Source organism: Rhea pennata, chromosome 3, assembly GCF_028389875.1.
Source record: "Rhea pennata isolate bPtePen1 chromosome 3, bPtePen1.pri, whole genome shotgun sequence".
Taxonomy (NCBI): Eukaryota; Metazoa; Chordata; class Aves; order Rheiformes; family Rheidae; genus Rhea; species Rhea pennata.
This window is the reverse complement of record NC_084665.1, coordinates 74,722,525-74,747,348: the sequence shown is the minus strand read 5'-3', so window position 1 is coordinate 74,747,348 and position 24,824 is coordinate 74,722,525. Positions and strand designations below refer to the sequence as shown.

The window sequence follows — 24,824 nt, the reverse complement described above, 5'->3', positions numbered from 1 at the left end:
CCGTTCTCACCTGTACAGCAAACTATTACCAACCAGCAATAGAAAATAAATATTTTACAGCTCTGGCCTCAAGGGCATGATTTATCGTTTGACTACAAATTGTTGGAATAAAAATAACGGTGAAACAAATTATTCTCTAGCTACCTGTCCCAGAAGCTATTCCCAAGCCTCTAACACCCAGGAGAAAGAGAATATTTTTTTCCCTTGCATCTGCTAACCCGTCTTTCTATTCCTTAAAAGCCTCCTGAAGACACGTGACAGGCAAAAACCTCTTTGGCCTTCTTAGGCTGCTTACTTGCCTGCACCAACTACGCAGCGCAAGTTCTGCCGGGAGCTCCATGCTAGCAGTGTTACCTCTTACAAGCTCCACAGTGGATGCTTTTGCCTATTAAATCACAAAGATCTCCATACAGAGTTTATCGTGGCACTGCTTCCATGAGGTGACTTGGGATCAAATTTAATAATTTAGCAGGACTTTTCTGCCAGTATTCACCATGATCCTCAACACACATAACTACAACTAAAAGCTGGGATTGTTATTAAAGAATATATTCTAGATCTCAGTTAATAGAATGCAAATCAGTGTAATTCTCAGTACAAAACCTATGTAGACTGACTTTTTCATTGTTTCATATCAATTTCAGCAGACAATGTACACTATTGTGTTGTTATATTGCTTTTCAATAACCGCAACTCTTTCAGAAATGGTATGTTTTACAGCATTTATTTTTTGTGCTTCTTTTTACTTCCTCTCTCTCATATTTTCATTATGTTGGGTCTTATTCATAGGCTTAGAAGCAAAGTTGGGTATTGGAGAAGCTATTTTACATGACCACAGTATTTTTAACAATTCTGTATTCTTTTTCAATTCAGTCTTGTGGCTGTAGCAAAGTTTGACTTTCTTGCCCCTTCCCCTCCATAATCTCCCTCATTCGCAAAGGAATTATTTTTGATGAACTGCAAGACAAATGCAGGAACAGGCCACCTTTACTTACATGGACACACTCCTCTTTAAAAGTTGCTCAGATTCTCAAAGCAAAGTATTCACCATTGCCTTTCTCGGCCAGAAGGCTGCTGGCTGTCGCTGATGAGGTCTAGTGAGAATTAGTCCGACTGTTAAATTGCTGCAGTAATGAACACTCTACCTTATGCCGAATCTAACACTTTAGCCTAGATTTCAAACTCTCCTTTGCAAAGAAGGGATTAAATTCAGAAACTGAATACCTGTTTTAAATGCATATACCCAGAGTATAACATGTTGTATACATGATAGAAAGTATGCCTTGCACAGTGCTTGAAAAGTTAAAAAACAGACATAAACATTTACAAAATAACAGCTCAGTTGAAATAGCAGTTTATTAAACTTGATTTTTTTTTCTAAAATATTATCAAATGTAGTAATTATCAGTTGTGTCTAGGACATGCAAGTTATGCTGTACTACAGTTCACTGTGGCAATACAGTATTTTCCAACTGCAACCGGTGCCAACCTAGCATCCTCATAGCAACCCTGTTCTGAAAAAGCTGTATAAAGGCTATGCTGAATTCTCCAGCATCACGTTAAAAGGACAGTCGGGGCCTGTTCAATGCACAGGTCTCCTGGCACTTGCAGCCGTTTCCTTCCCACACACCTGTGGCATGTCCCCATGCGCAAGCGGAGACCAGCTCACCTGGACAGAGTTACCTACATCCTCCTTTAATAATAATAATAATAAAATAATGGTTAATGAGCCCCAAAGCTTAATGCACTAATGCGCTGCACCAGTGAAACGTGCGTTTTTCACTCCCCGAGCAAAGACGCGAGCCTGGGGTCATACTGCAGGAAGGGGAAGCTGGAGGCGCGACCCCGGGCTCTGCTGCCTGGACTGGAGGTTTCTCTTTTGGCCCGGCGCAGCCCCACTCGTATCTCGGCGTTAAGTCTAACAAACTCGGCGCCCACGCCCCTTTCTCGCCGTGGCAAGGGGAGCGCAGAGCTCACACGCAGCAAAACGTGTCCTTTAAAAAAAAAATAAAAATAAAAATAAGACGGGTATTCCTGCATGCGTTCGGTTTCGCACCGGGCGCGCTGCCGCGGCGCGCCCCGCGGGCACGGGGCGCCCCAGCGCGGCCACGCGTGGGGCGGCGGGAGGCGCCCGGCGCGGCGGCGCCCAATGGCGGCGGCGGCGGCGGCGCTTCCCCGCTCCCGTTTCCTCTCTCCACCCCCAGCGCCGGGGCCGCGGAGGGGGCGGCGGCGGCGGCGCGGCGCAGCGCGGGGGGCAGCGGCAGCCCCGCGCCGCCCCTCTCCGCCTGCGAGAGGCACCTGCGGGGCGGGCATGCCGCGGGGCAGCCGTCCCCCTCCGCGGGCGCGCTGCCTGGCCCCGCAGCGGCCCCGACGGCGAGGAGGAGGAGGAGGCGGAGGCGGGGAGGAGGAAGAGAAAGGAGCAGGAGGGAAGCGGGGAAGTTGCGCCTGCCCTTCCCCGCCGGGAGCCGGAGCCATGGGCCCCGCCGCGGGGGCGCGGGCCGCCCCGTCGCTGCTGCTCTCGCTGCTGCTCGGAGCCGCTGCCCCGCTCTGGCTGCGCGCGGAGAAGCTGGGTGAGTCCGCGGCAGCGCAGCGCAGCCCGCCCCGGCGCGGGGGCCCGGGGGTGGTGGTGGTGGTGGTGGGGTGCTCTCCCCGCGGTTTCTCGGCGGGGCTGTCTACAGCTGACCTGGTTAATCCTGGCCGGGTTTATCCCCGTGTCTGAGTAGCCGCGAGATTAAAGTGCTAACCGGCCTTACGGTACATGTATACCGCTGATTTCTTAATCTCCCGTTAATTAGGGTGGGCTGCGTGGGGTTGCGTGTGTGTGTGTTTGTTTGCTATAAGTCGAATGAGCAGAGAAAAGTCTCCACTGGGTCGAAGGCAAGGGGCAGAGCAGCGGCCGCGGTCGCCCACCCGCGGCGTGGGAGCCCGTGGCGGGGCCGGCGCTCACTGCCGCGCCAGCCCGGGCCACCCCGGCCGTGCCCGGTGCTGGCAGCCCCCGGTCCTGAAGTGGCTGCAAAGTTGAGTACGCTCGGGTCTGTTTATATATTGCCTCACTAAAAAGAAAAACAATACCCATGCTCTTGGTGCAACAAACTTTTGTAGGAATTCTGAGAGAGACCTTACTTTTTTTTTTTTTTTTTTTTTTTTTTTTTTTTTTTCCCCGATATTACAGATTGTTAAAATTATGGCCCAGGTAGTTGTCTGCTTACCCTGTATTTTTTTGTGGCTAACAGTTAAACTTCCTGTGTAATTACAAGTACAGCTGCCTTTTCTTCCTACTGAGAAATTGCAGTCTACTGGCCACAGAATACCACGGCCTGATGCATCCGTCTTAGAGAAGTTCACTGACAGCCACCGGTGAAATACTGAATAGTGAAAATTAAGTGTCATAATAAACTTGATGCTACATTTAAGATGAATTAATAGCCCCCAATGTTAATGTTGGCTTTACTCAATATTGCCAATTTGGATAGCATCCCAGCAGTGGTCTAAAGCAGTACTTCATGCTTGGCTGATTTATACCTATTTTTTCTATACACCTTCAGTAAATGGAGATTTGTGTTATGGTTCCTTCCTCCACTGAAGGGAAGAATTGATATGGGTTGCCTTTCTGCTTGTTAAGCTTAATGTGATTCCCCCCAACCCCCTTGAAGCTTTGCTATTCCATCCTCTCCATACATGCCCTTCTTTCGAGACTCTTGCTCGATACGCTACCAGAAATACATAGGCACCAAACTTCCCTCAATCTCCTCTTTTCCCCCAAGTGTTTTGGGGTATTTTAGTTTCTTCTTTCACCAGTGTTTGTTTTGCACATGATGAGGTCGAAGAGAAAGTTATGCAGAGAGTCAGAAATAGTAAGTTTACTGGCTTTTTTTTTTTTTTTTGGTGTGTAGAGTGGCACTCAGCAGTAAGTATGAGTCTTGCTCCTTATCTGTATTCCAAAATACATTGGTAAGGGCACTTACGTTGTGTTCACATTTAAAATGTTTCTGGCATCAAATCAACAGCACAGAAATGCAGAGGAATATTTTTACTTGGTTCTCTTGGCCCAAACTCAAACTTACAAGATAGTCTGGCAAATGTCTAGAAAGCAGAACAGATTTTGACCTGTATCTTCCCTTTCTCCTCAGAGAGTAGATATTTGTGTGTTTGTTTATTGACACGACCCTATAAATAAGGGACCAAGTGTTATAAAGTTGCACAAGTGAAGAAAGGAGATAAGGATAAGTAGATACAAACTTCCTGTTACATGAGTTTGTTGTCTTGATTTAAAAGTTGTAATGGAGCATGAGAGCTGCCAGAGTGAATCAGGCTCCAGCTTCAGCTAACGCTGTAACTTGTCACCACTGAGGTCTCCCACCAGCTCGTTCAGAGAAAGATGCACTGGTTTAAATATGTTGATTTCAAAATAAAAAGTATTACAGTTTTCTGGCTTCCCTTGAGCTGGCTGTGTAATCTGCCTTCTTTCACAGCAGAAATGATATGAATGACCAGATCACTTTCCTCTTTAGTTTATTTTGAGGGATACTACAGAATAATAATGAGGCTGTTGTTAAATCTTGTATTCTCTCCTACTTAAGTGTTAAATTAAGGAAGGGCCTCTACCTTTCACAGTGCAACATCTAGCTCCGGCTTTGTTACTTTATGGTGCGACTCGCCTCATAGTGTGACTGTGCAGAGCATGTGTCAACTCTTTTTCTGCTCTTAAAAATACGTTAAAGATGTGTTTTGTCTGAGGACATCTGTGAAACATGGAATTTGGTTATTCATAGAATGATAATAGGAAAGGCTGAGTGGTTAGGAAGCTGACTTTAATTAAAACATACTTCTAAGCTTAGTAGGTCTCACCTGGGAACAAATATATCTGTGACTATGCATGAGTAACAAATGACTTTGAGATTTATAATAATGTTCTTCTTTTCCCTTTTTATTCTGTTGCATGCTGATTTCAACCTCTCTTGTTGCTTCAATTGCCAGTTGTTTGCTGACAGCTCCAAAATATACCTCACTTGCTGCTTGCCCAGCCTCATGCAACCACACCTGCCTGGTATCTCTTCCCCAAATCACCTTCCAGCAGTTCAAATCCAAAGAGAGGCAGTCTTGAACACCCTGTCTTTGCCTTTCACATTTTTGCAGTTTTTTTCTTCTGGGCTTATTGAGCAAGATGGTGAACAATGTAATTCTGGGCTGCAGATACCTACATCAGAGTTGAATCTGAGTCTGTCTCTCTTCAGAAATGAGGCTTCCTCCCATTTCATTTCTGAACTCTTAACCAAATTCTAGGTTATTTGTAGGAAGACAAGTGAGGAATGGGGGTTTCACCTGGTTAAGAACAAGATTTAAGCGACTGCTTTTGCTATAACCTGTTTGTGTGTTTTATCAGAAAACAAAATAGGGATGAAACTAGTTCATGTGTGATTCACAGATCGGCATCCAAATGCAAATTTGTGCTTCACAGTATTGCTGAGTCTGTTGACACTTCCACCCAATGCCTGGTTTTCTGTTCGTAACTTGGAAGAATTTATGAGCAGTAGACTCAAGTATTTTGAGACAAGGCTGTGATTTAATAGCAGCATATGTAGTAATGGGAGCTAGGCCTTATAAAGGTAAAAGAGAGTTGAAGAGAAGCAAGTATATTCAGATGCCTATTCTCAGGGGCTTATAGAAAACATATATCAAAGACTGTCAGTATACTAACACTTATCCAGTGTGCATACCTGTTTCCAGCAGTTTGAAATGCAGATAGAGATGAGTTTTTCTGGTAATGCCAACCCTTCAGCTCCTTTCTGAAATATAGCTGTTTGGTACCTCTTCAGTTTGTTTGGAGTTTTGTTCTTATGTCTGCTTTCTTCCTTGGCTCCCTCTATCTTGCACTGTGAATGCTCACTGGAATCGCTAAAGGCAGAGGCAACAGTTTCCCAATTATGACTCATAAAAATGTATATACCCACCAAATGAAAATTGCCATATTTTCTGCCATGCAGATTTTACTATAAATAGCTCTAAGCCCTTTGATGTGAATGACCAGAATGAGGTTTCTCTTTAAAATATGCCCTCTGATAACCTAAACAAAATCAGAAACAGAGAGGCCACCAGGAACATCACTGATGAAGGAGGGAGAAAAAGATGCCTTGTGAAAGTTATCTGAGTTACCTGCACGTGTGCATAACATCACTGCTGTTGAATCAGGTTACATTCAAGTTATCTGAGTTACGTATGCAAAAATGCATTCATTTGTACCCACCAAAACAGTGGCAACTTTAGTCTACTGGAGTTGGATGTGCAGCACAGTAAAAAATAGTTGAAAGGACACCATTTTTGAGGATGATTTCACTGCTCTGTAGAGATATCTAAGATGCATTTCTCAAAGCCATTTTAGGTACTAGAAGTAGCGTAGCTTTGAAAGTGCATCCAAGTTAACATAACGTGCCAAGAAGTGTGGTCCTGAGCGGTGGCGGGCACTGAAGTCTTCAGCATAGACATCACTGCAGGCTTGAGGCTGACTGAATCCTATCAGATGCTCTCCTGTGGCATGTACTCGTCAACACATGGGTTTGCACCATCTGCTAAGAATAAAACAAGCCAGACAAAATCAAAATAAAATCCTTCTGACTGGATTCGGTGGAATGGTGTTGGATCCTGACTATCCACAATAAAAATGTTAATAACAATGCATAAGAATGAGCGTATGACTTCCTCAAAAGAGTTGATTAGAATCACAATTGGAATCAAGAAATTTCAAAATGGGGCAGTGACTTTAAAAAATGACTATTTTTAAGAATATATAGATCTATTCTAAAAGCAAAAATGAAGGCATTATGGACTATCAAATTACACTAATATTCTTGGTGAAAATTGTAGAGCATTAAAGCCACATTTTTGAGGTTGGCTAGAAGCTTGCACATAGGGATGCTGCCAGTAGTCATAGCTGACACCATTTTAATCTGAGAAATTTCTCGTTAATTATGATTTTTGATACTGTTTAATAAGCTTGCAAGCTGATAGTGTTCTGGGGAGAAAACATTTGGGTGCTTCATTCCTTCCTTTGCCCGTCTTTTCTTTTGGCAGCACCAGGACCTGTCTCTCAGGAATTTCTTCTGGTGGTGATGGGATTTTCTGCTTTTCCCTGAACAGGATTTCTAATCCCAGCGCAACTTTATTCACTACTTCCAGTTCCCCCATGGGATCAGGCTTATGTCTAGCTACATACATGTGTGGCAGCTCCACTCTGCTCTCTTGCTTAGGTAGAGGAAACGAAAAACATGGCCAGCCCATGCTTTCTTTGCCTGCTTTCAAATAGCTTTGGTATCAGGAGAAAAAGTGAGGACAGCAGAGCATTATAATGCCAGATCCAGGGCCTCGTACAACACGAGGATCTTCATCTTGGTACATGCTGGAGCTGTTTAGTATCACAAGCTTTATGTTCAAGCTGCTACTATAACAGCAGAAAAATCATCAGGTAGTTAGAACTTCTCTATTATATTGCTCCAACTCCTCATTTAGTAAGCTCTGAAACATTGTTTCTCCCTACAGCTGTTGCAGAAACCTTGTTTCTATCAGTTTAAATCTGTAATGTTTGAGTTTCTCACACTTCCACTGCAAATTGTTTGAACAATATTGGATTTCAGTCTAATGCTTTGACATTAAAGTTGAAGTCATCTTGATGTCATCTTCCAGATGTTCATGTCTACTGAATAAAAATTGTGTTTATTTGCTTTATTTTAAATTACAAAAACACATGGGGAATTCTGGATATGATCCCGTGTGTTATACAAAGGCCCATGTGTCCTGTCAGAAATCAAACAGAACTTTTCTTCATAGCACAGTGAGGACAGATCCCAAAACACTGGAAACGTAGGTGGGTTCCTTAACCCATCCAGACAGAATGGCTTTGTTAAGTGCTTGAGTGTTGTTGTCGCAGCTGCAGCAGCGCTGTGCAGAACAGAGATGTGCAACTTCTACTTGAAACTCCCTAAATACATTTTACCCTGGTGTCACGCTACTTCTGTGTTAGTGGATTGCTTTGACTTAATAGTCAGCTATGACCTGCTTGTAAAATGAGCTCATAACAACAGTCCCTTTTACGCCCGAAGCATGAAAGAATATATTTTAACCTGTAAAATAAATTCAGAGATTTTGAAAGTCCCCTGCATTGAGATGATATGGCAGCAAAGTCTAAGGGTCGCACTAGAGATGTTGCCCTCCCTGTTGTCTCAGCTTGCTCCCAAACCCAGTGGTTTATATTATCTCTTATTTGCTGTGTCAGCATGGTAGAGGGGAGCTTGCTTTGAAGTGCCTGAAAGCCACAGGTTCTGAGCTGCTTTAAGACCAAATTTCAACACATAAGTCATAATGTGAAGTATTGTGTCACATACAGTGAGAAACTAGGTGGTCGTATGTGTTAACATTTTTGAAACTGAGAGGGAGTCAAGGTCTGTTGATCTTGTAGTATTTTGTCACAGTAGGTAAATTTGTTGTCATTAAAATGAGATATGTTAGAATGTGCTGATTTTTCAAAAAGTGCTCATGTCAATATTTTCAAAATCAATCTTTCTTTTCAAAAGAAATTCAGTCCCTGAGTTTTCTAGATGCAAAGCAGAATCATGCTGTATTACAAGAAATTAGAAGCTGAGAAATCACACTGAAGGTATTTATTGAGATAAGTGAAAAACTGTTCAGACCCTTCTGCCTGCACTATTTCAAAACATGAACATAAGATTGCTTGATGCTGCTACTGATCAAAGAATTGCAGTCAAATAGAAGAAAGATGGAGTTAAGTGGCATACACAGGGTGGCCTGAAACGTTCCCTTCTGTATTATTTTTCACTTCCATTACTGTATTTGCAAATACCTTTTTGCATAGTTGCAAGTTAATATGTCACAGAAGAATGTAAAAGAGACAGAAATAATCATGTGAATCAAATGCAGAATCACAACCAACATTATAACACTTAAGTAATAATTTACTTTTTTTTTTTTTTTTTTTTTTTTTGAATTCACACTAGGTAGCTATGACCACAGTAGATTGTAGATAGCCAGTAGTTTACTGCTGCTCAGCTGAGATTCTGAATTGCCATTCTTGTTAACTCTGTGGTGATGAGTATCAGACAAGTTGAAAATGTGGGTATGCTGGAAAAAAGACTTTTTTAATTTTCAGTGCTCCAGGTTGGAAGCCTGATGTACATCTTTGACTACATCTTCATGTTAGTTCCATTAGTTTTTGCTTCCATTTGTATGAGGGATGTGAGGAGCTGCTTATTGTTAGATCATTGTGGGAAGAGCTAGTTTCCTGGAAGTTGTGTTGGCTGAGTCAAAGGCAAAACAGACATTTTGACCTGCTTAAAAATGGCAATTCTTGTTTTCACCAACTTTAACTTGAGAAATCTATTCATTTACACCTTGGGGATAATGGAGAGTTTATGTAATGTGATTGACAAAAGCAAAGTGTTTTCTGTTCTTGTTTACTAACAAATCACATATTCAGTCTAGTCATACAGGCAAAAAAGGTGATGTCTGATTTTGTTAGTAAGCCATGTTTGATTGCAAGAAAAAAAGCCTAGCCTTAATCATTGATAACTGTCAATCTTGACTGATTTGTATCATGCTATCAAGGGAATTCATTTTATTTATATATATATGTGTGTGTATATATAAAAATAAAATTGAGGTTTCATCTTGTTATGTTCACACATTTCCTTTTACCCAAACTAATGCTGTTTTGAACTCTTGCCTTCCCACATGCCATTCCGTGTGGAACAGCTCTGCCTCGGCCTTTCTTTATCCTGGAGTCGCTGAATTTCCTGTCCCTGTGGTTTTGTCAGTCCTTAACGCTGCTTTGAATTCTCCTATTTCTGTACATCCCAATATTGGAGTTTGGCCCTGAGCTTGCAGCATATGTTTTCCACAGAGTCCAAATTCAGTGCAATATAATGTAAGTTAATCTCCAGTAAAGAACAGCAAAGAGAAGAACTCAGGGAATAAAAACAGATGGAGAAAGTAGAGCAAACAATTTGCATATATATATATATATATATATATATATATATATGCATATATATGTCTCTCAGTTAAGATTAGCATTTCCTACTTCACCTGAAAAGCCCCTAATAGAAACCTAATTGCATGCTTACCCCAAATCAGCAGAATCAGAAGAGGTGCCCTAACTGTGCAGTGCCCCTGGCCAGAGAGGTGGTCACCGCTGGGAGCAGGGGAGGCTACAGCACTGCTTTGTCCAAGCTTTTGTGCCAAACAGAAGGGACAGGAAAGAAACCACTGTCTGTGGGATCTCTGTTCCCCATAGCCTTTATAGATCTTGAGTTATTCCACATTTGTGGCTGACAGAGGAGCACTGTGCTACTACCAGTTTTCCATCTGTTTACAGGATGTCCTTCAGGATTCCTTGTGTGAGTGCAGTTACAGCAAGTGCTTGAGCAATGAACTTCTCAGTACGCGTGCGCCTGAGGTGCATAATGTGGGCATGCATTTTAAAGTAGGGCAGCACAGGTATTTGTTGGAAACTTGGATTTTAAAATTCAACTTTGGTTTTGCAGAACGGGGATCCTACATTTGCACCTCCAATTTTTCATAAATGCGGAGATCCGTTCTTCCATCTGTTCCCAAATACATCACCTCTACATTTTATTAGTTGTATCACAGCATTATACCACATCCATAAGGAAAAGCATTGCTAAAGATTAAATGCAGCCATCCAAGCAATAATTAAATAATCTTCTTTGTTTTAGCAGCTAAAAAGATGGAAGTTCTCTCACACCCACAAGCTCAAGGCTGCTGTAGTCAGTGCTGAAAAGCAAATTCTGGTGCTGAAAGTCACTTATTTCTAAGACTAAGATCTAAGACCAGCTTTGGATGTATTACCCAAGGCCTGGAAGCAGTGACTAAAACATTTTTTCCTTGTACTCTAGTACTTTCTTTCACAGATTATGATGGAACTAGGCAGTGATCCTGGAAAGCAAGTGCAAACCTATTTCCTTATTACTTCCATATACTTAATAGAAGAAAAGCAAGAAAACTGTAAAGTGCTATCTAAATATTTGAGTAAACCTTATCTCTTACATGTTGCAGGTTTTTGTTCTTTACAGAATGCAGAAACTTCTTAATCTTGTGTCTTCATAAATAATTCTTAGAGCAGGGACTGTCCAGTTGTAGTTGCTGTTCTCTCTTTGTGGCACTGTTTTCTGCAGTAGTCTGATTTGTCACCACTTTTTCATGAGTAAGTACAACTAGGTGGTGTGAGGCCTCTTACTGACACAAGCTCCTAAGATGCAGAAGAGCTGCTTGCTCTCCAGAAAGTTAATTGATTAGGGAACAACTTAATCAAATCTTTTATGGGTACAGTGAAATTGGGAGAGTTTGAGTTTGTGAGCTTCTGGTTCACATTTGTGTTACTTTAAATGAGACTTATTCTATTAGTCGGTGAGGGTGCAAAGCTGAATGCTGAGTGTAAAGCTCCCTCCTCAGTGGAGCATGACTTACTACTGATGGAAGAAATTGCTTACAAGCAAATTTTTGCTTTCCACCCCTTCCACCTCTGCAAACTTCTGCACAGTTGAGAGGTTTGTAAAATAGCAAAATCATCCCGTGCTACTGGTGGCAACACAATAAAATCCTTGTCAGTTAGGTCAGGACAGACGTAAGGCGTTCTGTGCTACTTCTGTACGTGTATGTCTATAATTTCTAAAATCTCTTTAGTTTATGGAGAGCACTGAAGAAACAGTGTTAGAGATGTAAGCTACTTTGCTAAATAAGGAAGCTGAAATGGTTGTCAGTGATATTTTTATACGTTTGATGGTGGTAATCCAACTGGTTACCAGAATAACTTGTTTTATGTTTGAGGCAGAGCACCTCCTGAGCCTACTCGCAGGAGAAAACATCAGGAAAGGCAGGTCCTTAGCCCCAGCGCACACGGCTGGGAGGGCCGTCACAGCGAGGCGCTTGGCAGCGATTTGTGATTTATAGAACTGCTGCGGAACCAATTTAAGATCATTTGCTGCTTTCTTACTGCCACTTTAAGTGGCACGTTTCGCTAAATAGCGTCTGTGAAGAGGCGGGAAAAAATGTGCTGTGGTTTGTATGACCTCCTTCTCCTTTTGCATCCCTTTGATGTCGGTAAGTAAATAATTTGGCCTACGAAATGTGTACCACACAATGTCCCTTTGTTTCTTCTCCTGCTCTACCTTCGCTTCGTGCTCCCGGGCCTCCTCCCACCACTCCCCAGCTGCTGCCGGCTTGGCTTGGGCAGCGAAATGAGCCTTGCGAGGAACTGCTCTAGCACGGGGTTTAATGTTTGCTGGGAACCTTGTGCAGTCAAGCAATTGAGAACACAATTCAAAGAAAATTTCTGCAGAATATTTTTTTTCCCCTTTTGCAGTAGGGCATGCTGAGAAGTGGAGGACTTCTCTTACCAAGACATAGAAGAAAAAACACTAAATGTCAGGGCATATTGCAGTCACTGTCTTTTCTGAAGATTGGAGACTTACTTGCCTTAATTTCCAGTGGTTTCTTTCATTATTTGAAAATACTTTTTGTAGTCTCCACAAAACATTGTGAAGAATGTAAATCTGGATCCTGGGCTTGGGGCGAGGAAATAATCTGGGAATTTATATGCTTCTACACATAAGGCTAGGTCAGCCGAGGCAAATGGCATCTGCTCTGAACTTGGTGCCTCAACGGGGCGGTCGCCTGCCTGCTGCGCCGGCAGCTCCTGTGTCCCAGCTCGGTCAGGAGCAGCCGGAGCGCCCTGAACTGGGCAGCAGCGCAGCCCTCCTTCGCGGGGTGAGCTCGCTCCTCCATCGTAATGGCGCAGGAAGAAAGAGCTGAAGCTCCTGACCCAGTTTTGCTGCTGGAGAGGTTAGAGATGAAGCGCTCTGTTCTGGGGTTTACTCGGCCGCGCAGCAGTGGAAGCGCAAGCACGTTTACGTTGGCAGCGTGCGTGATTTGCTTTGTGATGACGGTCCTAGAGACAAACTCAAGTTTTGTCAGGCCCCAGCGGTGGGCTGGGGTGACCTCCAGCCAAAAAAAAAAAAAAAAAAAAAAAAGTTTCCCTGGCCTTTCCTCCCATGCCACGTTGGCAGGGGGAGCGCAGGCTTGACTTGAGCACTTTTCTGGACACTCACCAATTTGTGTGCGTAACGTGAAACACAGGGGACGAGCTCTTTCTTGACTCTTTTAACAAGGCAAAGGCATGACTCTGGGGAAAGCAAAACGAGAGTGACTTCTCCTCAAGGGGGTGGTTGTCAGCAGGGCTTGGCGAGCCGCGCACGCAGCTCGGTGGCGTTTTCTTCGCTTTGGCTGTCTCCAGCTGCAGTTGTAGCTCTTCAGAAAAGACTGTGTTTTTTCTGTTGTTTTGTTTGTTTGCTTGTTTGTTTGTTTGCTTTGGTTTTTTTTTGCTTTGTTTTTTTTTGACTGTAACTGTAATCTGTAAAGAGAGAGGCAGAGAGAAGCGGCTCGCAGCACGATGCGGAAGAGCGCGGGAGCTGCCGGGGCGTGCGGGCCGGCTGCGTATGTGAGCACACCGGTCTAAAACGTTTTCAGCACTGGAGTGAACCCAAGTCGGTCATTAATTGCAGAGCGACCGTTAATGAGAAGGATGAAAAAGGCAGCTGGTTTCTGCCAGGATATTGTAGCAATGGTGGTTCTGGGTTCCTGGGCAGTCGCTTCCAGCATCTCCCACGGACGCTGTTTTTATCTTGATGGTAAACAGTCGTAATTCCAGTGTTAGGTGACCCGTTGGCACAACGTGAGCGCGGGCCGGAGGGCAGGCACCCTCAGTCCGAAGACGGCAGTCTTGAACTTGGTTCAAACGCCCGTGGGAACTGTTTACAGAGCACGTTTGATGTGCTTTTACGAAGTTCTGGTGCTGCGGGGAGATTTTATTAAACCCGAAGGTGTTTAGGCTTTCTGGCTGCTGAACACCTTGTGCTCAAGCATTCTGCTTTGCTCCCAGTCCAGCGAAAAGTGATGAAACTTGGATGTCTGAGGCAAGGCCATCATCTCCTCGCCAAATGGGGTGATAGAACATGGTTGTCAAAAGTAACACTAAGTGACAACCTAGTGTTAGCAAGAAATCCCACATTGAATTGACTGGTTAAATACACACATTTCCAGCCAGAAGAGCTGTGCCTATAGAAAAGAACATGACAAGAGGTATTTAAAGTATAGTTTTTATGATGACAAGTAGAAAATTTAGATAAGAACAAAACTAAAGGTAGTCTTGTTTATACTTTCCATTAAAATTGTGTAATTAAAACTTTTTCACTACACTATGCTTAAATCTCTCTGAATGAGTTATCACATCCTGATGTTTGCTCTGCCTCCCCTCCATACCTTTAAACTCCTTCCCTAGGGTGCATTTCCCAACAAATTGCAATGTAACATTTTTATTTGTTCTGGTAATCTTAATTGTTGAGAAGCTAAAATTTAGGACTATAGTTTGTCTTCTCTATAAAGAGTTATACTTAACTAGGACTCGATGTGACTTTTTAGATATTACTTCAGGCAAAAGCTTGTGACAGACAAGCTTTCATCATGACCTTTTTCTTTGAGGTGTGCTGGCAGGACAGAGGCAGCAAGAGGAGTTACAGACATAAGGTGATGCTGCACTTGTCTCTCATCAGCATGAGCATTTGAATGACTGTCCTGTGCAGATTCCATTAGTGAAAAGTCAGGAAATAGATAGCTTTTATACTTTCTTAGCGCAAAAGAGCTGTCCTGGCTTTAATTCATTTCAATGCTGGTTCAAAGACAAATTTTGAAAAGGGAGTTTCCCTGGGAACAAGACCTTGAATAACCTCCACAGAAGAGGACAGAAGGCTGAGGTCTTTGGTGCAGTTCTGCCCATATACTTGCTACAGAAATATAATGATCTGAATTTGTGCAGTTGTCAGGGTCTTACCAGGACAGTGGAGTCTTTTCAGCTTTTTTGAGGTGAGTTCTGTATCGCAAAGGATCCTTGGCATTGTTTGGCGGTAACACAGGCCAGAATGTAACCCAGCAAGCTGAAGAGAAATCAAGTACTAGGATTTCTGAGTTTTCAAGAGTTCGTCTCCATGACTTTTTATTGTACTTTTTTTTGTTTTGTTTTCATATAATCATACAGAATGGTTGAGGTTTCAACGGACCTCTGGAGATCATCTAGTCCAACCTCCCTGCTCAAGCAGGGTCATCTAGAGCATGGATGACATCCATGCGGGTTTTCAGTATCTCCGGAGAAGGAGACTCCAAAACTTCTCTGGGCAACCTGTTCCAGTGATCTGTCTCTCTCACAGGGAAGAATTTCTTCCTCATACTTAGGTGGAACTTCCTGAGGCTCAGTTTGTGCACACTGTGTCTTGTCCTGTCGCTGGGCACCACTGAAAAAGAGTTCGGCCCCATCCCCTTGACGCCCCCCTTAAAGTATTTATATACATTAAGATCCCTTCTCAGTTTTTTCTTCTGGCTAAACAAGCCCAGCTCTCGCAGCCTTTCCTCATAGGGCAGATGCTTCAGTCCTCTGATCATCTTTGTAGCCCTGTACTTTCCCTTTATCTTCCCCACTGAGGATAAGTTGCAAACCAAGGACCAGGTTGTAATTATTATATATATATGTGTATATATATATATAGACACACTTAAGCCCAACTAAAGTAAATACTTACAGCTAGAAATGTACAGTTTAAATAAAGGCCAGGCACAGCTCTTTTAAACTATACACCAGTCTCTTGTACAGACAGCAAGGATGTCTTGTGCTCCACTAGACATGATCCAGTCTCACATTGCTAATCCTCCATGCATCCCTCTCTGGGTTCAGAAAGTTGGCAGCACATACTCAGTATTGCTCTTGATATTTTTTTTCCTACTCCAGAAAGTTTCCTTTGAAAAGGCGATTTGCTCAGAAAGCCTGTTCATCTTTTATCATTAGCACTCGCCTATGCGTTTTAAAATCAATAGGAAGAAAAAGAAAAAGGAATTTTAACAACAGATATTTTTCAAAATGTGTGAACAAGGATATCTTGAGAAAAATAATGTGTTTTATGGTGATATGATTTTGGATCTACATTTCCTATTCACCTATTCCTATTCCAAGCATGAACCTGCAACAGAATTAAATAGCAAGCAACAAAGCTGGTAAAAACAATAAGCTTCAAAATAAATGATGTTGCCTGTGAAAAAGCAATTGAGTGAGTTGCATGAAATGGCAGCATAATTATACAGTAGTGAGTCAAAGTTTGATAGCTTGGAGCTTATCTTTGCGCGGTATGCCACTTTCCCCCCCACCCTCTGGCATGTCACGTTTCTTTATCAACAGTTCATTTCTAGTTGTTCACCTTTAAATAGTCTTATCAGACCTTAAGTTTGTTCTTCCTAGTGACTGTGCTAGGAAATAGAGGTAGTAATTAAAAAGGACATGTCAAAAGAGTTTAACCAAAATATCCCCAAGAGCAAAATGCTGGGCAGTTAAAGGACGTGTTGTAAATTCCCACGTATTCAGGATTCTTTATTTTAGTAACACTTCTAGGACCAGTTTAATTTTAGCAGTAATAAAGGGTAACGATATACAAGTCTTCTAAGCAGAGCTTCTGATCTAACTGACCTAAAACTGAGGACTGCCTATTCCATGCACATAGATACAGCGTTGGTTCCACTATTGCAGTAGTGTCCATTATTTGGAAGATTTAGCAGAATGATTTACTTTAAGCTTTTAAAATACAAATTTCAAGTTACTAGTATACTGCAAATTACTTCCTGTAGTAGTCAAGGTCCCTTACCTGATACATGCTTCCTTCCTCTTGGTGGATGCTTCCCATTTTCCCTCTTGGCCCCTACATCCCCCCGTGTATCCCACTGGCCTTTTCCAGCTGTTGCACATGGTGCTCCAGCTGCCCCTGCAGTGCCTTTCTGCGGTGGGTCCCGAGGTGGCTCACGTGTGCATGCCATCGTGAAACCCCCCGCCAGCAGTGGCGACAGCGCTATGCCTGTGTCGGAGCAGGTTGGCAGGGAGGCAGCAGCAGCAGCATCTCCTGACGTGCTACCACAACGTCACTCCTGCACGTTGGGATACACGGCCCGCTTTTGGAGTCCCTCAACTGTGCTTGTTTTGTCCCTGGCACTTTGCACATTGGATAAGTGGAGCAAGAAAACCAATGGGAAAGTAAGCTGAGTAGGGTTGGTGATTTTATGCAGTTAAGTCACGTTCGTGCTTTCATGTATGATTCAGTTACCTTCTCCCTGACAGCTCCATTGTATGGAAATAAAATGTGGAATGATAATTGGGAGAAAAATATTTAAGGAAGAAGGCTACCTACTACGTTTTTGAATTGTATCTTTGTGGTTTCAGTAAGGTCTGACCATAAAAACAGAGAATGAAAGAGACTTGTTTGTACAGGGTTGTCAAATACATGTTAGTTCATGAGCAAATCCAACCCTCTTTTCTGCTTTACAAGAGAAATCTGACACTTTTTTCTACTTACCTATTTTCCAACAGCATAACTGAGGTGTCATATTATGAAATGCTTTTTAAAAAGGTGGAAGTGTGTGTGAGAGACAGAATTACATGGTCAGTATTTTCTTTTTTACTTTAAGAATACATTTTCTCCTCCTTGGTTCTTTGCTTACTTTAGGGGATGGATGTGGGCATGTGGTAATGTACCAAGACAGCGGGACCTTGGCATCCAGGAACTACCCTGGGACATACCCGAACTACACGGTTTGTGAAAAGAAAATTCAAGTGCCTCAGGGAAAACGCCTGATCTTAAAAATCGGAGACCTGGATATTGAATCACAGAAGTGTGAATCCAGCTACCTTACCATCCTGAGCTCTTCAACGTTGCACGGTATGTAAAAGATAAGGCAATGGTAAAAGCATGAACTGTTAAAAGTTTGCATGAAACTTAGCTCAGAAGAATGAAAGTGGTATTGCTGTATGTTCTTTCTTCCTTCTTTTGATACTCCAGTATTTTATTCACAGCATGTAAAGCCATTGCACCTCACACCTTGCATTGTACCAGCAATGCTGGGAAGGCTGCAGAAGTGCTCGCGTGGTTGACACGGGCTTGTGATGTGCGCTGGCTCATTTGCCCATCACTTTGCCCTCAGAGTTGCAGAATTTTACAGTTATGGTTTTGATGCAGCAAGTGCACAAGATCTGTACCAAAACTATTTTGTTCTTGGGCATTGAAAGAGCTCTGTGAAGCATTTGATCTAGTTCACTAATTAGACAGAGATGAGATGACAAACTGGAGTCGACTATTCTCTGTTTCCCAGGCAGTTAAAGCCTCGCTGAGGTGTAACTACTAAGAGTCTCGGGGAAGGTCTGAGTATGTCGAAAAGCAAGTGGGAAGCAGTTAAAGCACAGACTGAAAGGAAGAGAGGAGTTGATAACCTTGACTGTTGCTAACTATTATTCACTGATAACCTTTGCCTATATACTTGCAGAAATTAAGTATGTGCAGCCAGTCTGCACTCCTGTTAGAGATTTGCACAGGGAGATAAGTGAATGAATATGTTAAAACTTTGCACTTAATATAATAAAGTCCTCCCCAGGGAGGAACCCAAGGCTTCCTCAAATCAGTTTTCCTAACCAGTTGTTGCTGAAACTTTTGATCTGCTCTTTCTAGAAGAGTTAAACCATTTTTCAAGTCCATGTGCCTATTTTTATGTTCAGGCAGAGTTCCATACTACATGAATCAAAATTCCATAAAATTTTGCCTGCTGGGAGTGAGGAGCAGCCCTTTAGTTAGCTGAAGCTGAATATACTATACTGGATATTACAGGCAGAATGTATTCAATGGAGGAAGAAAATAAAGAGATAAGCTACAAAAAGCTTTTACCAGTTTTCAAGGTGACCCCAGCTTTTTGCTTGTCCCAGTGAAATGTGTGATTCTCCTAAGTCTCCTAAGGTATATTAGTAGTAAGAGAGGTTGATTGCTCTTCATTCATGAGCATGATAGGCCTATAACTCATCTGGTAAGATAAAAGTCAAGTGAGGTATTAAAGCCTTTCTCACAAATGAAGTTAAAGGTAATTATTGTTCTTCACTAGGGAGGTATTACATTTTAAAACAGTCTTCACCAAGAGTGAACAGTGGTGTGTTCACATCTAAGCTTTGCACAAAGCTTGTTCTGAGGCAAAGGAACACTTCTCTGTGTATGCTTGGATTATTTTTTTTTCGTGCTGTTTACCTCATTTCAGAACAGTAAATAATTCTTTTCACCAAGTATACTGGCTGTATTTGGCAGTAAGTGGTAGATGTTTAGTATTTCATTATCATATTTTTGAATAGTTTTTATTGATATCTTGACATTTCTAATCAAAGGCCTTTTAGAAAAGAAGGATAAATCAATATTTTTTTTGAAATGAAAAGTGAAGCTTGACTAGTGCTTGAATTTTTGTCTCTTTACACATTTGCCTGAAGACATCTTTACGTAGTTCAGTTGTGCAATTATTCAGCCTGTAAACATAGAACGGCTGTATATTATGCAATCAAACACATATAATTATTTTTTTAAAGTATTCCCACACCCGTTTGCAGGCCTGATTTGTAATGTCTGATGCGTATGGACTATAATTTGCCTATTCAGTAGTGAACTGCACACTTAGCAGATTTTGCTCATATCTGATTAAGCTTAGGCAGACATACTATCTGTAATGGTTTCTGTGGTCTGCAGCTTGCTGCAGACTTTCCCATTAGCCTACCTGCAGAGTCTGCTGTAAATGTGTGTAGAACTATAGTGAGGATAGTGCTGAATGCATAATTTCACAATGACACTTGTGGTTAAAAGATGCAGGAGTTCATAAATGAGATAAGGACTTCTCCAAGTTAGTTGTTTCAAAGTCTTCTTAACAGCTCTGGGTTTTAATATGCATTTAGCTAAGCCAAAGCAGCTCAGTGAGCGGACGTTGCTACTGTGAGTGTCCTGCTAAATGTCCTTTTAGTCAGCCCCAATCTTCTCTTTGCAACTCTCTGCTCATTGCGTACATGTACAGACAGGTCAACATCTTCCCCTTCAGCCAAGAAGATATTAACTTGTGCTATTGAAATTCTTTCATAGGATGATGGACAATTGAACAGATTTTTTCAGGCATTGAAAACATTTGAGCAATGAAAAGTTAGTGTTTGAATGTTCTGGGATTTCCATATTTGACTTGAGTTTAAAAGGCAAAACCCAAAAGATTATGTATGAAACCTGGCAGTGCGAATATTATTTGTATTTCAAATTAGCCAAAGGGTCTCTGCTCTTTATTTAAGAGGTATGCAATTATAAGAAAATAAGATCCAAAGAGAACAGTGTTTTAAATACTGTTCTGGTCACTCCAATTCTTCAGAAAACAAGAGGGTCAGAACGTGGATGCATTTCTACCGAGAAATGTATCTGCAGCTTAGAAAATTGGTCAGGCAAAATACTACACAAAATACATACCACACAAATGCAAAACTAGTGTAAACCGGTCTTCAGATGGCAAAAGTTGGTTGGTTTTTTTTTCCCTTTTCCTTTCAGATTTTCCCCACACGTTGTCTTTATGTGACTGTGATTCATTTGTCAGTATACTGTTTTGCTGGGATTCATGCAGTAAAGTGGAGAGTAACTCCATTCGTTGTGGGGGCACTGATGTTCTGTACCCTAAAGGGAAGCAGTTACGTACAAATGAGTGGATTCATGGTCTTAAAAGCTGGGAGATTTGTTCCCTTTAGCAAGTCTGTCAAGTTTTGTTTAAGTTTCAGACATTCCTCAAATTTTGTAGACCAACATAATAGTGCTATGAATCTAATCTTATTCCTTCCTGACAAAGCATGTACCAACCATTGCTTATGCTGACTAAAGTCTCCCTTCCAGCTATAATGCAAAAGTGATGGTACAGTTCTTTTCACCTTCAGCACTTTGGGGGTTGATGAACCAGTGGAGGCAGCCATTGTATTTAGATTTTTACACTGTCATTGTTAAAAAATTGTCCTTTAGCAGCTGAAAACCGTGTCTCAGGGTCATTACTCTGCACACTATTTTCTTCAGAGTTTGCTGAAAGAAAAACTCTATAACAGACCTTGTCTTTCAGACTATTAGCCTAGTATCCAGATTTAGATGTGAAATTATTAATCATCAGTCAGGAAAACTACTCTAACATCAGTTTTAGAGAAACTGAGTCACATGTCTGACACACCTTAAATGTTAACCCAGCTTATGCATATGTTGTCTCTATGAGAAATAAATATATGATAGTGTCTCCTTTCAAAGGTATAGCTTTGCATTGGAGAAAAATATTTTCTTCATCCCGCGAAGGGAATTGCACAGTATGAACAAAGTGCAACTTTTATGGAAATGCTTTTCTCCTAAAGTGACCTGCATTATCTGAGCATATAAAAATACTGGGCTCTGAATAATATTTTTGATTTTTTTTTACTTAGTTAAAAGGATGTGTGAAAACAAGATTAACCATGTAGCTCTCAAGAAGACAACAACCACTGCTGCACTGAGTGTGTAGTGTGAATATTTTAAAAGTTTAACAGGAATTGCTTTTAGAGAGTTTCTTTTCATGTTTTTGTCAGATTTCTGTATCTCTTTTGTCCCTTTTTTTTCCTTTTTTCCCCCTCTTTCTCCAATTAATAGCTTAGTATTTTTTTTCCCTTTAATTTTGTGAGGTGATTATTAGACTTGACTGGAAAGACAGATTAAAGAACAGCTAAGTGCCTACTTAGTTCTCCATTCACTTGCAGTCAGTAGGAGGTTGATGTGCTCCTCTGGGGTGGATGTCAGATCTGCTGAGTGACTAGTAACAATTTGGAGAGTTAACTTGTTCTTGCATATTTTACAGCCACTAACTAGTGTGAAATTGCTAGAGAAATTGCTGAAAATGCTTTCTCTGCCCCACACCCAGTCACTGAAGGCTGTTAGAAAAATTGAGCATTTACTGATGTTCAAGAGTGTCTGATGATTGCTCTGTGTGTGTGCGCGGAGAAGGGAGCACCTTCCAACACCTCATTATGGCTTAAGGGGATTCATCAAACCAGTTCTTCCTTATTATATATATTGTGATATATATATGGTAATAAATGTCTTGCTTGAATAAAGGGTGTGGCCAGGTTTTTTTTCTCCCCTCGAAGGAAACTTGTGATTACACTATTGTTTCTGGTATTTCAGGAAATCCCGTGAAAAGTCCAGACAAGTTCTCACTGAAGATCAAGTTGAGCAGTTTGTTAACAGCCAAAAGTCTTTTTAACAGTTGAGTTCTGACAGAGTGATTACAGTGTCCCAAGGCCTCACCTTTGAAAAGATTTATAAAGTGAAGAATATCTGCTTTTGTTGTATCATATCCCATGCTTTTCTCTTAGATGCACAAATTATACTGCATATTTTTCTGTGCTTTTTATTAAGCAGGTACAGCTCTTTAGTAAAGACTCCTAACTCTTACTGTGGTTCTGTCTTTCTGTTTAGCTAAAACCACAGATCTGGTAGAAGGCTGGGCATCTCACCTGGGGTCAAGCAAGACCCAAGCCCATGAGAATGGGCAGCAGAAGACCCTGTATTTTTAAACTGTAATTAACTGAGCACCCTGACTCTCGCTGGATGCCTTTTCTTTCCTTTCTTGCATTCATTGGCCAGCTTTTGGAAATGCTAATTGAAAGTTATATTTGTTATTTCCTAAAACTGAACAATGGTTAGCACTCATTCTGGAGTCATGACCATGTTGCGCAGGGTTGAGTGCCGAATAACCAGGCTATCTCACCTCGACTGCCAGACCTTCCTACGCCGTCAGCTGGCACGTGCTGAGTGTTAAACACCACCTTCCCCCACGTCTTGTGAGGGCACCTACGGACTGGCCCTTTTCGTAGCCTCCGGTGCCTTCGCTCTGGGGCATGGGTCCCCAGCAGGGATGGAGGGAAGAGGCTTCCTCTGCCCTTCTTTGGACCACCTGTGAAAGCGAAGTATTGGTGTGAACGTGGGATGGAGACAAATTTCAAGAACATGGCGTTTTCTTACGACACATTGCTGCGGGTTTTGTGGGATGTTTTTGAAAGACTCATGCTGGCTAACTGAGCTGTTAGCTCAGAAGTGAGGCCGGCGTAATTGATGCTTACCATGTCCCCTTTCCTTCCCCAGCTACTGAGGTACTTCCAAGTTGCTTTTGGTTTGAGAAAAGGCTAATGAGAATAACGATCATAATTCAAAATGTTGTTTTCCCCATGCAGCCCCTTAGGGGAACTGTGGTGTTAATGATAATCCCAAAGGGGCAGATCCGTGGGGTTGAGGCTACTACGCATTGCTTGGGTTACATTGCGAGACCAGCATCAGAAGACAGGAAAAGGGAGAAAATTCCCAGTTGAACAGAGGATTTTATGAGCTGATACCTAAGCTGAGTTTCTTAAAAATCTCTGCAAATGCCAAATGACGGCAAGGAATCTGAAAGCAGAACAAATCAGCCATGCAATAGGTACAGATGAAAAAATTGCTTCTAAAAGAAAGAAAAAGAGGTGGATAAAATTAAGAGCTGGAGAAAACAGTACGTAAGTATTTCTAGTTGGTGTGAGAGAAGAGTCCTCCAGATACAGCGTTTCTTAGGGGAAGCCGAAAGAATAAGGGAACATAATTCAACAAAGCAATCTCAGGAAATACGCCAGAGACTGGTTGACAGTAGAAGTAAACTAGACTTCATAAAACAGACAGTGCTGTAAAGATCATTGGATTTGCAAAACAACACTATTATGAAAAAGACAAAAGCACCAGACTATTGCTAACATTTTAAAAATAAACATATAAAATAATCTCTTTAGTCTCCAGATGAGCCAGCCAAAGGACATCCATGAAACAATTTACAGAGTTTTTTGCAGGATATTAATGCTGCTTCGAGACAATGGTTGTGTCAACAGATCAGGAGTTCTAGAAGAAAGGCATTAAATGTTAATTTAATTATAGCAAATATTAAATGATGTACATTTGAAATCCCCAAGCCCCTAATAGTTTTCATGTAGAATTACAAAAATATATATAAAAATAGTGTGGACTGAACAGATGCAACCACAGTTGGGTCAGATCTTTAATGAGACATTGAAAGAAGAAAAGGCATCTGGGTGTAGTAATACTGAAATATGGAAAACACCTACTCAGTTGCAAGACAGATAACACATCTCTATTAAAGCAAAATCTTTTCTTTGTTCTTAGTAAACAAACCAAATAATCCTGCCTACTTACTCTAGCAGAGATCCAAGAGCCACTTAAATAGGAAACAGCAAAGATCAGCATTCGTGACTTGTTTCTGAAGCCGAATATGCAAAGCAACCCACCTCGCAACAAACATCAGAAGAAGAAAAACTGATAACATGATCTGGCATTTTCCAAAAGGCTTCATAAAAACTTCTGGCTTAGTACCAAGTTTAGAAATGAGATATTTATCCAGAGTCAGCTCCCAATCCTGCAGTAAAAGTTTAACAAGGCCCTATAAACCAGGGTCTCCTTTTTCAACCAGGCACAAACCAAGGCTTTCTCCATCATCCCTTCTCTGCACTGTATTTATGCAGTATTCGTGCAGATGGCCTGGGGCGTTCAATAATCCAAGGTGGAGCAGATCTTGAGGGCAAGGAGCACTTACGAGCCTTAAAAGTCGGTGATAAAATAGCATTTTTGATGTGTGTTCTTGTCACCTCAATTTCAAGTGGAAAATACTGAGTGAGTAAATGTGCAGTTTTCAGATGAAGTCCAAATGCTAGGGAGACTGAAGGGTTTTAGGTTTTAACCTTTCAATGTCTATAACATCCCACATTTTGTCCATTCAAAGAGAGACTAGATAAGTCAATGGAGAGGAAATGAGCATTACTGTGTGTGTAGAAAGTGCAGCTAATT

The 24,824-nt window shown here is 41.8% G+C and overlaps 1 protein-coding gene across 1 annotated transcript in view; it reads left to right on the top strand.

Annotated features, from left to right (window-relative positions):
• The first annotated feature begins 2,311 nt into the window (after positions 1-2,311).
• Positions 2,312-24,824, top strand: part of DCBLD1 (discoidin, CUB and LCCL domain containing 1) — a 46,538-nt gene continuing 24,025 nt past the window's right edge. Inside the window, exons 1-2 of the mRNA XM_062572626.1 lie at positions 2,312-2,570; positions 17,616-17,828. Of these exons, the coding sequence (XP_062428610.1) occupies positions 2,312-2,570; positions 17,616-17,828 (472 nt within the window). The remainder of the gene's footprint in view (positions 2,571-17,615; positions 17,829-24,824) is intronic.